Source organism: Cygnus olor, chromosome 1, assembly GCF_009769625.2.
Source record: "Cygnus olor isolate bCygOlo1 chromosome 1, bCygOlo1.pri.v2, whole genome shotgun sequence".
NCBI classification, from domain to species: Eukaryota; Metazoa; Chordata; class Aves; order Anseriformes; family Anatidae; genus Cygnus; species Cygnus olor.
The window spans coordinates 185,938,369-185,953,577 of NC_049169.1; the positions used below are offsets into that span (position 1 = coordinate 185,938,369).

The window sequence follows — 15,209 nt, forward strand, 5'->3', positions numbered from 1 at the left end:
ACAGACTGCATTTTAGTCCTCAAGAATTGATCTGAGGTCGGTGTGTTTCCACCTCCCTCACAACTATTGGCAGGAAAAATTTTTGTTCTGATTCACTCTGTATTGCACATCAAGAACAACTTGCCACCAGCAGCCTCGATGGGAAGCAGAGTACTATTTAACTCAATTTTTGGCAACAATACTATAAAAACCCAGCATTTACTAGGTGATACCTCTTCCCTTTAAACCTACAAAATAGCGAGCAATACCTAGAAAAAAGAAGACTAGGAAATAAATTCTCTAAACAAGAGTGCACATCGCAGAGTCTCCTGGAAGAAACATTTACAGATCAAGAATTTTCCTCCCAATCATATCCATGTCAGATAATCTTCACAATGGAACTGAGGAAGTAGTAAATACTTCCCTATTTCCTATAAAGGAGGACTCATTTTACTCATATAAAATTCAGAGTATTTAAAGTATGCCGTCAAAACACAGACCAAGAGGGGAATTTTTCATATCCTGCTTGGAGGAAGACTGGGCTAGGCAGCTCCTCCCAAGGAATAATTGTAACCCGCACAAGGAACAAGCTTCTAATCAGCTTGCCTTGCCCTACAGAGAATCTGTGGGGCAGACTGAAAACAGAGACCATTTGCCACAGCCAGCAGTATAAAACCTGCTTATATCCGTACTGTATGTAAAGCCAGTATGAAAACAAGACTAATTAATTACTAGAAGCTTACCGAACTTTTATCTGCTGCATAGAGGCCTGAGTTACAGGAAGGAGAAAAGCATTCTGAACCACATCTTTTAGGTAAAGTAGGCGTGAGTGAGTGACTTCTTTGTAGCAAATTCATCAATTTACTTTCTGCATCAGAGCAAAAGGAGTCCACATTCTATAAAACAGAACAGATTACAATGCAGAATAGTTGTTGTTAAAATTATGCACATATTCTGTGCTCACAAACTAGGGTTTTGTTTTCTCATCATAATCCCACAAGACTTTTTTTTTTTTTTTTTTAAATGAAACCAACAACTTAGAAGTCCACCGCACCTTCCATGGAAAAGAAAATACACCTTCCACTTATTGTTAGCAAGAAAAAAAAAAAGAAAATATGTATTCAGTAAGAAGTGAGAACGTATGTCCAGGACATGCTATTTAGCACAACTAGAAAGTTGACATTAAGAAAAATAAATAAAAGCATCAGGCTGATGGTTGGTATCGAATACGTTCAAGTGAACAAGAGAGGAAATTTCAACTTTAAAAAGGCTACAGTTAAACTGTCCGTGACAGATTGCCTGCTGGCAGGTGAAACAGGTTTGCTAACCAGAAAAGATTCTGTGGCACATGCTGAAGACAGGGGTGTTGAGCTCATGGAAAAAAAAAACAACAAAAAACCCAAAACAGCCAAGACATTCAATACATGATGACATGGAGAGTTCTCCAAGAAAAGCACATTAACACCTTACTCCATCTTCAACAAAATCCCCTCAAATTCAGCATTATCTGCATTACGTAAAATTCACTACCACTACCGGACTTTTTGGTGACAGATTGACACTGCAATAACTAAAATCCATCATTAAACTAAAAATCTAAGGGTTTACCTCTACCATACTTCTCAGTTCATTAAACTTCTCTTGAAGATAGGTTTCCTTTGGGCTGGCTGAGAACACAGAAAGATCTCCAGCCACCAGCACAGGAATTTCTGATCTGAAGTCAGACTGCCACTGAAGGTTGCTTGCAGAAATGAACGAACAGCGAACGACTATATCCTCAACAGCAAAGTGCCTGAGATCTGCCCAGATCTTTATTGCCACCAGATTATAGCTTTCATCAGATAAATAAACCGTAGTAGCGAAACCTAAAAGCAAGAAAAAATGAATCGAACCATAAACCTTTAAATAAAGGCTGATTACTGCAATTTGTGTCTATAAAAAAAGTCACGCGCATCTTGAAAAAGCTCTAATTGATAAATATAACACGGCAGCCTGTCAGCATGCTAACAGATGTTTGATGCTTCATTCACATTCTACACTCTCTCCCTACTGATTACAGAAAACAATCCAAAATCTGCATTCCGGCGCTTGAACATATTACTTCTATGGTGCTTTTGCTTTTCATCAGAAGATTCTCCACCTGTCTACCCGTGAGCTCCAAGAGCTGGGTTCCACTCAGCCCATGATATTGCACGCAAAAGAGGGAGCCCACGTACATGGCAGACACTACTGCTGCACACACAGAGCACAGGTGTAAGAACGTACATCATGGAACACAGCTAAAGAAAAAGCTTCTCTTAAGCTTGAATACTCGAATACTAAATTCTTGCTAGAAAATAAGACATTTTTTTCCCCCCTCTAGGAAAACAATAATCTCCCAGTGTATCACAGTGATGGGCTATATTAGTTATTATATAACTATATGTGTAATAGCTGTATATTAGCTGTTATAAAACACCAAACATCGTTTTGACTTTTGAAATTAAAAAAACTTAGTGGTGATTCAATGACACGAACGTGGTCAACAACATACCTGTTTTGCTAACAGAAACTACGACTCCAACTAAATCAACTTCAGCACATGGTGGCTGAAAAGAAGGATCCAACAAACTGGTGAATTTTAGAGCCTTTCTCGGAAAGAAAATCTGCAGCAGCATCTTCTGCGAGACCTTAAAAAAATAAACACCAACACCCTGTTATACAGACTGAAACTTTTTAATGATTTATCTTTATGCAGTTAAAGTACTTACTGATAGTTGTAGATACTGAGTTTTCTTTGTCGCTGTTAATTGTATGTTAGTTGATTCTGCTCTTCCTTTGGACTGTGATGTGGACAGCTGGTAGATTCTGTACCGACCGCCTTCCTTTAACAGCGAACAAACATCTAGTAGTGGACGCCAGATGCTCAGTATCACTCCTAGTAACACCAGATTAAGATAATTAGGTGTGCAACACTAATACAAAGGCTTTTTAGCAAAATAAAACCAGAAACAGTTACATGCAAGCTAGAATACTGTACGTAAACTCTTCAAATCTGCTTATTATGTTGTCCAGTTATCATGTGAAGATAAAAGTTATTTATAATTTCCCAAGTACTAACCTTTATGTTTTTCTTGCTTTCTGTAGTCTACCACACATAATTTCCAAACGGTGGACACATCCCTTTTGGAACAACCATATTTTCCCTTTTCTGCAGACTCTACAGCCTTCTTGAATTCTTCCTGTATCCGAGTTTGCTTTTTATCATTCATCAGCTGCCTGTGAGCATTCAGAGCTTTTATCTGATCTTCACTGAGATAACCCTGTAACCAAGAGAAAACATATTCAGTATCTTTTTTTTTTTTTTTTTTTTTAATCACAAAAAAAAAATCCTGAAAGATCCTGACAGGATCCTTTATAGTCTCTTTCCTAAGTGTACTTCTGTTACAGACAATTTGTTGTTCAACTGACACACTACTAAGACTCAAAATGTTAGCATAACTGGGGACTCTAGTCTTTACTGGTACTCAGTTGTCTATGTATGACATTATACGCTGTTCTTAATGGGTAATTAGTGAGAAGCCTGCTTAAGAACACATAACCAAAGTATTTCGTACAACAGGCATGTCCTGCCAGTTTAATAAGAAAGATGTTACAAAAAAGTTCTGTAAGAAGGAAAGAAGAGTTGCATCTCCCAGCAGGCTGCTATCTCTGAGCTGACTAATTAACACTAAAACGCATCAGGAGACAAATGACAGTAAGATCACGTAAACTCTTCAGTGAACAGCATGCAAGAAAAATGTGTCGTACTAGGTGCATTCAGTTTTCACACACACACGTCAAAACAAAGTAATAAAACCACAAATAATAATTTTTAATTGTACTATATCCTGGATTTTGTATATCCAGAGAAAATCACTTATTCTCTTTTGCAATCTAAGATATTAATCTATTTAAACAGGACTTCATTAAAGTATTTTCCAAGTAAATCATAATTTACTTAGCAATAAGCATACTATAGAGAATTTTAAAAGATGAGAGAAATAAATAGTAATTTTGTGGCTGATTTTAGCAGGAGGTACTAAATTAGAAATGACTCCACAAGCATTTCAAAAGTAGCCCAGTTGGCTCTACTGTTACCTCCATATAACCAGGGTCAGACGCATTCTGGATTGCTTCATAAAGTTCTGCACCATCTTGCAAACTATGGATTTGCTGTCTTGTGACTACGCGTGAACTTGGTGTTTTTCTGCTGGCTCTCTCTGTTGAAAAAGGTCCACATTATGTTGAGTACAACCAATATACTTAAAAAGCGAAGGAAAAATAATTATGTAGGAAGTACAATAACTTAGGACATGCCAGAACGAAGCTACAAAACTCTTCTACATAGGGATAGATGTTTGTAGTTTTTAGGAAGATAGAAATGGAAAAAAATCACTTTTACAAACTATGTTGTATTTGGTTGTAATACAACAATACTATACAAACTCTGGGGAAGGTCTTACGAGATGGCATAGCCAGTTCTCATCAGCAGCTCTGGGATGCACGTGAGCACGCAGTGAGCCAGGTCAGTTTTCTGAACCAACAGGAAAACAACGCTTTAAACAAGGCAACAGCTTTCTGCTGATGTAGCAAGCAATTCTCATTGCCTGCCCTTAGGGAAACTCGGTAGCTTGCCACAAAACTGCACCGCTACTTGACCATGCTGTCTGTGTGCCAGGCACCTCCTCTCATACAATGGAAAAGCGAAAGACTCAAAGATAACAAGGCCTGGGATGGCAGGTGACCACAGGAGTGCATGTGAAGAAGCCTCCTTTCCTTAGGACACCAGCTAAAAGCCAAGTGAACTTAATTGCATTAAACTCTAATCCTCTCCTCAGCTCAATCATCTTTGCTGCTTGCACTTGGATGGTTTTCTTCAGCGTAGTAGACTCCACTATCCATAGACCAGTTACCAATCAAACATAAACCAACACAGTGAGGTGACTGATACATCACATCAGTGTTCACACACACAGAAGTTCACATCAGTGATGCTAAGAATTATAAAACAATCTCCAATTTCAACTAGGAATTCAGATTTCTTTTGAGGGTAGGGCATCAATAACAAAGAAAGGGCAAATAATAACGCATCCCAGGTTCTGACGAAGCAGCTGGCCAGCATCTCAGCGTTAGAGATCACCCCAAGAAAGATTAACAAAAAAGGAGAGGCGAGCTGGGTTGCAGATAATGACCCCATGGACTTTGAACTGCGCAGGCTATCATTTGTGATGGAATCCTATCTGTTCCTGTAGAAAAATAAACGACGTCCCCCTCCCCACCCCCAAACAAAACAGATCAGAGCATGAAGGCACCTGGAATCCACGATCAGTGTGGCAAGAATCCCAGTGCCCAGAAACAAAAACGTTTGTGTTATTACATATTCTGAAATAATGAAATCTTTACCTTCATGCTTTTCAAATTCTGCTTGGATTTTTGCAAACAGAGCTTCCAGTTTCTTTTGTTGATCCTCTGCATGCCTGGCAGCTTCCCTTTCTTCAGCTCGGCTGTTACGAAACACATATGAGCCGGCTGATGTCTTTTCCATCCACTGAAACACAAAGATTTAAATAAACCCCAGACCTTCTGTTTTTAACCTCATCTAGCTTCCCTCCAATACTCACTGTTTAAAGCATTTCTGGTTAGAAGTGAACAGGTTCATAAGTTCTTTTAGTATAACAGATCCAAGGTTAAAAAAAAAACAATAAAACAAAACAGAACAGTGGCTGGTAAATCTTCTCTTTAAAGATACACAGACAGAATGGAGCAGCTGTAGTCAAACTTCTGTGATTTAACAGCTGAAGAAACCATAGCTTATAATAAATAGGCATCGATATAATTAAGCAGATAGCTGGATCCCACTTGTAGATACATTTAGATACAAAACAAACTCAGTGCTCAAAAACATACCAGAACTGCATCCTACCCAATTTGTCTTTCAGCGTCGACTGTACTTTTTTAACCTGCTAGACTAGACGCTGTAAAAGATGCCCTTAAACAGTTTCAGCTTGAAGTGTTTCCATAGGATATCAGCCTTGCCCACGGCTGTGTCAGAGCTGGCTTGGCAAGTGCATGCTTTGAAGAGATAGGTGGCCAAGCAAAGAGGTCACTGCAGCTGAAAGCGGTATTCCTTTCTGCTGCACAGCCCCATCTTCCCCCTTGCACTGGCTCTAGCACTTACCCGACGTTACCAGACACCAGTTTCCTATTGCAACAGACAGACAGACCGCAGTTTGAGGTTGGTTTATGTTGTTGTCGTCCCCCCCCACCCCCATTTTTTTTTTTGGTTTTGTTACTCCTGGTTTAGCAAAGTAAATTAGCTATGGAACAGCACCAGATGAGCTGTAGAGCAGAGAGAAGCAGCAAGACAGTATGGCAGGAGCAGGATGAGGAAAGCTGAAGGATTGCTCCTTATGAGGCAGTGAATTGCTGAAATAGGCTCTGCCTGCCTTGTTAACTGCACGCCTTCCACTTCCCGCACTGTTCACAGTCTGACAACTTTAATTACAGTTACTGTGATTCCCACACCCCTTGGCTTGAGTCAACACAGATATATAGCTCAAGTCTTCCTATCGTTTTGGTATGACTGAGCAAGATTCTCAGTGTTTTTATAAAAACAAACAAATATATCTGCCCGTCAATCTCAGGAAACAGCGAGATATGAAGCATCACTTTCCTCCCCAGCCTGGAAGCCACATACTGTGATGGCATTACAGATAACTGTCCCCTTTCTGGGACCTAAACAGATGTTAGTTCTACCAGGATGTCCACATAATAAGTATTGCAATATTCTCCGTTAAAATAATGATCTAAATAATGATCTAAATATCAAAGCAATGATTCAAACCAAATATTGCTATTACCTTTGTGAAATTCACTCTACACTGACCAACAGTCATACATCATTTTAGAAAGCAAACAATGAAGAAAAACCCTGTATGTCAAGTGCAACATTCTCTGAGAAAAGTTAACAGATGGTAAAAGTTGTATCATGGCTAACATGTTAACATTCAGAGGACTGATTACCAAGAAAGAAAAAATGTTTCTTTTTATAGTTGGGACTGTTATAAAAAGCTCTACTTTGTGCTGGTACGGCCTCACCTCAAGCACTGTGTGCAGTTCTGGGCACCACAGTATAAAAAGGATATAAAACTATTAGAGGGTGTCCTAAGGAGGACTACAAAGGTGACGAAGTTCTATGATTCCAAGTAGTTACCACTTGATATCCACAGATTCTTTAAATATGGTCAGACTTCACTGTATCTAAAACATCTTCGCTCTATTTTATACAATACAATCTGATTGTATTGTAAATAATACTTTAAATAGATCTTATACAATACAGCCAGCTACATATAAGACAAAATTAATTTTACCAAAGGTTAAAAAATATTTAACTTCTTTGCAGATCTATCTATGTTAGTGACAGAAAAAATTGGGTTTCAGTTCTGTGCTTTTTAGATTGCTGAACCCACATTCAATTATTTCTGGCTTTTTGAAGCTGAAGCAAAGCAAGCCAGAACATACTGAGTGTAAACTGAAATTCTTACAACAGGATACTCCACTCCTGAAAAACTAAATATGTGCACACTGCAAGAGCCACTTCTGTTCTTATTACACATCATGGTACCATTTCTTGAATTTATTTAACTGTCTCTATTATGTCACCTTTGAAAAGCAATATAGAAACTAGCTCTTAGATAAATTAGATCTAATAGAACCGGTTAGATTCATAAAATACTTATACCATACCTGAATAGGGTAAGTTCTTTGAATGACGACATCAATACACCCCACTGCACCACCCTCGCTGTAAAGCGATGACAGAGGCAAAGGAAAAGGTCTGGGATCCTGGTGAAATCCTAGTTTTGCGTGCCATCGTGCGCAGCGGGTACTGTTCGCTGAAATCTGAACAAGTTAAATGTTGAATGACTGGCACCGAACCAACTGGCATTGGTAGGTCAAAAGGAGATACAACTTATTAAATCTAAAGGAAAGATTTTTTTTTTTTTTACATTGACCTCACTAAGAAACTCTTATTTCAGCACCTGAACATACTGCATTTTAATTTCAGGGTTTCTTTTCACATTGAAAAGCTTACTTACTTTAAACAGGTATGACAAATTTGATGAGTTAAGATTCTCTAGGAAATTAACATCTATGAGATATGCCATTGCTTTATACCAGATGACCAAAATTTTTATGCTGAAACTTCACCCATCACTTTAATCATCCTCAAACAAGTCAAGCCCTCCCCCCCAAGCCCTCCCTCTCTTTTTTTCCCAGTTCTTCCTCAACCTTTTATACTGTCTATGATGGGTAAACACCTTTCTTAACCTGATGCTTAACCATATTAAGGATAAAACACGCAGCAAAACTTGTCAGAATCTTTTAGAAGAAAAAAAAAAAAGGTACTTTTATACTGTTAATTTTGTAATACAATTTTTTCTTCCGACACTAGTGACTAGCGTTAAGTACCTTGTCTGACAAATGTGGTAATTAAACTACAACAAAACTGCTTATAAAACCCCAACAGAACTTTTTTTTTTCTGTTTACACAACCCCATCCAGCTTACAGCATGGCTCAAGCAAATAGCATCTGTCCCATCTCTCAGTCACATCCAATCAAGCTGAACTAGCATTTTGGTTTACCTTCAACATAAGGGAATCTGGGGCTTCCAGTGGCGTACATCCATTCTGAGCACCAACGAGTTCTGCTCCATGTACTATGATCTTCTGACCAACCGTAAGCCTTCTTCTACGTAAGAAAGCTTTGATGGGTGGATCCAGAAGAGCTCTAATCCCATACCAGCCATCGGTAACTTCAATTACTGCTGCTCCTTTTTTACTTTCCATATTGTTATTGCTAGGAGATACAACGGCGTTCAGTGATATGATTTTAGAAACACACAGCACAAGTGTTTTACCTGCTGCATCATCTCTCTCCGTTATTTTTTTGATTGCTGATCGTTTACTTTTATCAATTTCCAAGTCATACCTACAGAAAAGAAGCCGTGACACTGTTAAAGAGAACAAAATCCATCACATTGTTTCCCCTTAAAATCAATTCTTGCAAATTATTGCTTCATCTACATGATTAAATGCCAGTATAATTAAGTGAAAATTATCTAAATATTTGCAAATAACATGCAGCACGTTTTTCATATCAATATGTTTTAAGTTCAACAAAACAAGCATTCAGATAAATACTAAATGCAAAGTAGAGACGTTTATTTTATAGTATTATGAGCAGAAAGCACGCAGTCACAACTCCAAATATGTTGCTATACACTTACCTATATTTCAGCTGCAACAGCACCGTTTCTGGTGTCAAACACCTGGTAGCAAATTCATGTGGAAAAGCTACTTCCATGGCAGCCAATTTCCATACAATCCACCTATAGTGATTGTAAGCCCAGGCCTCTGTTATTAGCTTGGGATCCACACCAGGAGTGTCACAGAGGGCCCTGCAGATAAATCGTTAATAAATTAACCTGAAATCCATTATCAGCCGTTACTTGCCTCTTTTTCCCTAGCACTGCATGCAGCATAGGCACATAGGCAACATTAACAACAGAGTATTTATTACAGTGTAAACAGGAAGGTTACATTCCATAGCCTGGTCTGGTTATTGTCTGAATACTGAAGTTCTGTCCTTACAAGCTTTGGCAGCATGCGTGTGCGTGCATGCAGGCGTTCTTGAAACGGGCCTTTGACCCTAGCAGTAGCTCCAGGGGCATGCCCTCCCTGGTTCACGCAGTTATGCTCATCGCATCGAGGGACAGAGGCGTGCTCTACTCTCTTGCAGCCCCAGAATATCTCCTGCTTGCCCCCACTGTTTGACTGCTTAAGCAGTGTTTCATTCTTTATCAATTCCAAGCTGTACCGCCATGAGCTGTTTAAGTTGGTTTGGAAACCTGTAACTTTTCCCACTCAGCCAGTCACTAGGAAGGCTGTTTCACTGAAGGAGATAGAGAAGGAATTAAAAAAGATTCAGATAAGCTGTTAGACTGATCAGAACACAAGTTAAGTCCCACCAAAAAGTCAATTTCCAACTTGTCAGAAAGGCTCAAGATTTTAGTATTAAAATACTTAAAATTTTCTGAAGTTTTGCTGAAGAAACAGTATGCTAGTTGTTCCGCTGCATGTGCTTTTGATGAAGTTATAACGTACAAGCTTGCTTACAGTAAAACAAAACAATATCTATGAAAGTGTTTAGGACAGATGCAGTCAATGCATATACTTCTTTTATCAGTTCATCTTAAATGACCTGCAAAAGGAGACACAGAAGGACCCAGAATAGTGCAAGAGCAAGGGCTGTTCGTGCACTTTTTCTTTTGTACTTTACATACATTCAAAGAAAGCCTGAAATAACCAGTCAGTTTTCCTACTGAAATCTTGGCTTCCTTCAAATCATACTGCAAATTAAGTTATTTTCATAAGTCAGCTTTAAAAAAAAATTAATTGAAAAACTTTTGCACCCGTGTCCTGCAACAGAAACTCTTCCCCCAACAACCGTCATTCCCAACACTCAAACTCTAGAGTACAACAGAAACGAATCCTTTTCCATTTGAAAAAGCAAAACCTATCAATGCTATTAAACAAAAGCTCTAAATTAACAATATTAACATTTTTATAGACAATTTACACTGTAGAAGAGTGTCCAGAAATTTTCTAACTTGACTTTGTTTTCCTTCATGCCCAGTGAAGATCACTAACACCATTAGTCTACATAGTCAATTTATAAACCTACAGTATCTTTATTTACACTAACAGAGATGTACTAAAAATGCAGTCAAAAAGTAGCGTTAGATTTATTCTAGCAATATGAGAATCACAAATCAGTAAATGGCGCACCTGCCTCAAGTTCATAAGAAACAATACCTGTAAAACTCCCTTTTTCCAGCCTTTCCCTCATCTGTAGGTATTAGCCACCCTCCATCAGCAAGTTGGATCCCATTTCCAGCTAATAAATACTCCTTACTGAAAAAGTCTTTGATGAGAAACTGGAAAGATTCTGCATTTGTGCTGTTCACTTGTACGCAATGTTTTGAAACACCGTATCTGTAAAGCTGCAAAAAAATAGATGAAAAAGACAAAAGACAATGACAATCCAGTAGGAATTCATTTGAGAGCTTTCTTGTCTAATGCTATACACTCATGTAAATTATCTTCTCAAGCTAGAGACTGTTCTGTATGACCTTGTCATTTCATACGTAACCCCTGAAGAACGGAGGAACTCACAAAACAGGATGTCATGACATCACGGTGTGTTTTAAAAAAAAGCACCGTACCAAAAGCAAGAGGCTTTTGATCTTGACTTACCTGAGCTTAAATGTTAACCACATGTTATCTGAAGACAGCTTTTCACATGGGTTAGAAGTCCGTAGCAACTACCATTGATGGATTTTTTCCTTGTTTGATGTTTCTTGTTTGACTACAACACTACAGAGACATTTATGATCCGTATTATTCGGAAGAGTCTTATAAACCGTGGATACGCAAAGCTACCTAACAACGCAGCAACTGCTTTAAGAGCTACTGTAAATGCTTATCTCAAAACTGCAGACAGACATATCACTTAAATGGATCTATTCATCAAAAGTTACCGACTTTCTGTTTGCTAGTTTTAACGAACACAACCCTGGAAAGACACCGTAAAAAGGTATCAACGTACCTCTTCTGTAGAATAAAAACTGGGAGACTTCTCTTCTACTGCAGTTTTTAGAGAGATTCTATTTCTTGCAGATGTTTTAATGACATAAAGGCTGCCTGGCTGTGAGCTAATATTTTGCCTGTATTTCTTTTTAATTCTCATTTCCTGTAGATCTCTAGCACAGCGGAGATTTGCCATCATCTTGCTCATAACTGCAAAGAAAGACAACATCAAAAGCTTCTTACAGTATATATCAGCTTAGGATATACAGTCACAGAACAAAAGCAGACTCAGAGAAGCATATTTTCTAAGCCACTATCCAGATTTTTAGAATCTGCAGTCTAAATATTCAGCAGTGTTAACTGAAGGGATTAAATAATATTTATAATATATAATATCAGAGACTAATATCACATATATTTCACTTCTTCAGAATGAACTCTTCACAGGAAACTCCGAATGAACATAAACCGGTTGATAATGACTACAGCACCCATAATCCTGAGATTTTGACCCGCAAATAGGGGCTCTAACTCTGCAGATGCTCATGCACCTGTTTAAATCAATATACACGAGTCCATGTGAAGAAAACCAGATTATTTGATTGTAATAGTTAATGTAAGTTATACACCTTCTAAGCTTTCTTGAATGTTCCAATGTGTAAGTCCACATGCTAAAGAAAGTCAAACAGCTGAAAATTCAATCTCTGCTTCTTTGAAAAAGACCAATTCAGCCATTTGTATGGTTAGCCCTACATTTTAGTTAGAAAACAGAATGAATACAAGCTTCTAAAATAGTGAAAGAAGTATATACCAAGGCTCATCTTTAAGGTTCCTAAAACATTTTACTTAAGTATGAAAAATCAAATGAAACATACTCCATCTTACAACTTGTGTCTGAACACAATTGTGTAAAAACAATTTAACAATTTTTTCATGTTCTTAATTAACTTTGGAGATGAAATTGTTAGGAGTGCAATATAAAGTCTTAGAAAAGTATTTCCTGATTTCCCTACAAAAAAAAAAAACGCCTTAGGAATCAGTTCCTTTTTATTTAAAAAAAAAAAGAAGTCTGAGAGAATATTCAAAACCCCTTATGGGTTTGATTCTGATAGTTAGCAGTCACTATAGGTAAGTGATCAAAATCAGAAAATACCTAAATTTCCATTTTCTAAGTCAGTGTCTGCTGTATGCAGGATACAAGACAGGTCATCTTGAGCTTCAGCAATATCTTTTCCAATTGTGATCTGATTTAATTCCCTCTCTTCAGTCGCATTTATGCTGATTGTTGAGTCACATCTCTTGCTGCTGCCTTGTTCACTTGTAGAAAATGTCAGCTTGGTTTTGAAGGGTGGAACAAAAGTTTTAGCAGTTTTGCCAGATTTGTACAAATTTCTTTTTTCTTCACTCTCTTGGGCTGAGGCCTTATGTGGAGTAGAAAATCTTGAAGCATCATTTGAAGATTGCCTTAGGGCACAGTGCTGAAAAATGGCAGGTTTAGATTTAAATCCTTTGAAGTCTTGGTCTGGTAAAGTAAGAGTAGGATTCTTGACTTCTTGTCGTTCCTTAGTAGCCCTACAGAGATGAAAACACAGGTTTCAGCTTCCTGACAAAAATCTTTTTCAGAGCTTCAACATTCTTAATTTAGTAATGCGGCTTTTTTCAAAACTACATCAATAAAAAGACAAAATATTAGTTTTTGATACTTTAAAACCTGAACAATTAATTTGTACTTAACAAAAATAGAAATACAAGTGTACAACTTGTTTAGCATCTTATCACCCTACAGCAACAACGTGTGTTGTATGGTAATTTGTTTATTTTGAAGTAAAATTTTTAGTCTTTTATAAAATTATTAGTCTTTTATAAAATTGGGTTGCAAGTTACTACCATATGTTTTTTAAAAAGTCACAAGAACTCGCAAGGTTTTTAAGAAATTGCATTAGAAAAACTAAAATATATTATAAATTTCTCACCCAAAAGGCTGACAAGTTACTGGTTTTAAAGGAATGTGGTACAAAAATTTTCTTCTGTCTTTGAAAATGCCTATAAGATAATTAGGAAAAAAAGTTTGAAATAGTACATTACATGGATAGATATTTACAGCACATTTATTCTATATTCATGCATCCTACATATAGGAATATAAATTTACAGTAATTTACAAATGGGATTTAAATAGCTTTGTGTTTATATATATATTTTATAGGTAATAAAATCTTATAGAATATCTTTGATGTTGATAAACCCATTTCTGTTTTCCTAGCTAACCTTCAATGAACAAAAAACATATCTAGAAAAAACAACCAGGTAGAATACATTTAAAGTTTCCAAGGCTAATCTTACTGTTAGAACTCTTGATTATTAAGCTCTTTTTCAACAGCACTGATACAAACCACATATAGGAAAAAAAGCAACTGTCTTCAGTATTTCTGAATATTACAATAAATAAGGCACGGATCTATCTCATAATCTTACTGCCACTAGAAATGTTATTTCTAACTGCCATTTCAGCGACTAACATACTTTGGGATGTAAGTTATTTTGCCAATATGTTTGATCTAGGCAGCATAATTACCAGTAGCAGTTAAAGGATATACAGGTTGTCACAGACCAACGAACACAAACTGAAAGCCCCTAAAAGCAACAGTCTGACACTGGGAGTGAAGACTTCTACAGGTTCTTAAGAAATCTTATGGTGGGTAAAAGGGAAAAAGTGAGGAAAATAGAATTGTCAGGAGTCTGGTGGTATTTCCTTGTAAATGCAAAATTAATTTTCAAGGAACATTAGTGTTTTCCTCTTTTAATAATCATACGCGGTCCAATATATATATCCCTGATAAATTAAAACATGAGGTTAGACCCACGTAGCTTTTTTTTCCAGTTTAGAAATTTATATTTTTCTTACAGATTCTTCTCTGTAGAAAACAAATGATTATAGAAGAGCTTGGTAAAGATGACATTCAACCACATGCTGCCTTTTGTGACAAAAAAGAAAAATGTAAGAAAACATTACCTCCCCTTGTTTGGTATCAGAAAGTATGGTGAGCATTAAGTGTGAACAGAGCAGTAGTCATTTGAAGAAACTGTAAATGCAGAATCAATTTCAACACATCTGGGGTCATAAAAAAGTTCTGACTTGTTTTACTTAAGGTTCTTGGCAGTAAAAAGACAGGTTGAAAAACAAGTATTAGCTGACACCCTCCCTTATTGAGCCTCAATTCTTCACACTAGTTGAGACAGATCTAGAAGATAAATGACTATAATGCTCAACTCTCAAAAGCTCCCATTTGTGAGCCTGTGAGAGGTGTTTTAGGATCCTTAAAGGGAAATGTTAAACATATATTTAGTTCCAGACAGGCTTCCTATCTAATTTAAAACTCATTTAGCAACTTTTTTTTCCTTAAAAAAAAACACAACAGTTTTCAACAGAAAAGGGCACATTCACTCAAACTCCTCCTTTGATCTTTCTAAGGACACACTTATCTCAGAATTATCAACACATCTAAATCATGTCTGCCTGGAATTGAAACTCCTTTGTGCTGGGAAGAGGAAGT

General features: G+C 37.2%; 1 protein-coding gene across 1 annotated transcript in view; it reads right to left on the reverse strand.

The window, feature by feature from the left end:
- Nucleotides 1-15,209, reverse strand: part of BRCA2 (BRCA2 DNA repair associated) — a 40,342-nt gene that overhangs the window by 3,390 nt on the left and 21,743 nt on the right. Inside the window, exons 13-26 of the mRNA XM_040543867.1 lie at nt 13,629-13,698; nt 12,809-13,227; nt 11,675-11,865; nt 10,882-11,069; nt 9,294-9,464; nt 8,650-8,995; nt 7,750-7,905; nt 5,404-5,548; nt 4,099-4,220; nt 3,080-3,281; nt 2,730-2,896; nt 2,513-2,648; nt 1,588-1,844; nt 723-875 (exon numbers count right to left, since the gene is read on the reverse strand). Of these exons, the coding sequence (XP_040399801.1) occupies nt 723-875; nt 1,588-1,844; nt 2,513-2,648; nt 2,730-2,896; nt 3,080-3,281; nt 4,099-4,220; nt 5,404-5,548; nt 7,750-7,905; nt 8,650-8,995; nt 9,294-9,464; nt 10,882-11,069; nt 11,675-11,865; nt 12,809-13,227; nt 13,629-13,698 (2,723 nt within the window). The remainder of the gene's footprint in view (nt 1-722; nt 876-1,587; nt 1,845-2,512; nt 2,649-2,729; nt 2,897-3,079; nt 3,282-4,098; nt 4,221-5,403; nt 5,549-7,749; nt 7,906-8,649; nt 8,996-9,293; nt 9,465-10,881; nt 11,070-11,674; nt 11,866-12,808; nt 13,228-13,628; nt 13,699-15,209) is intronic.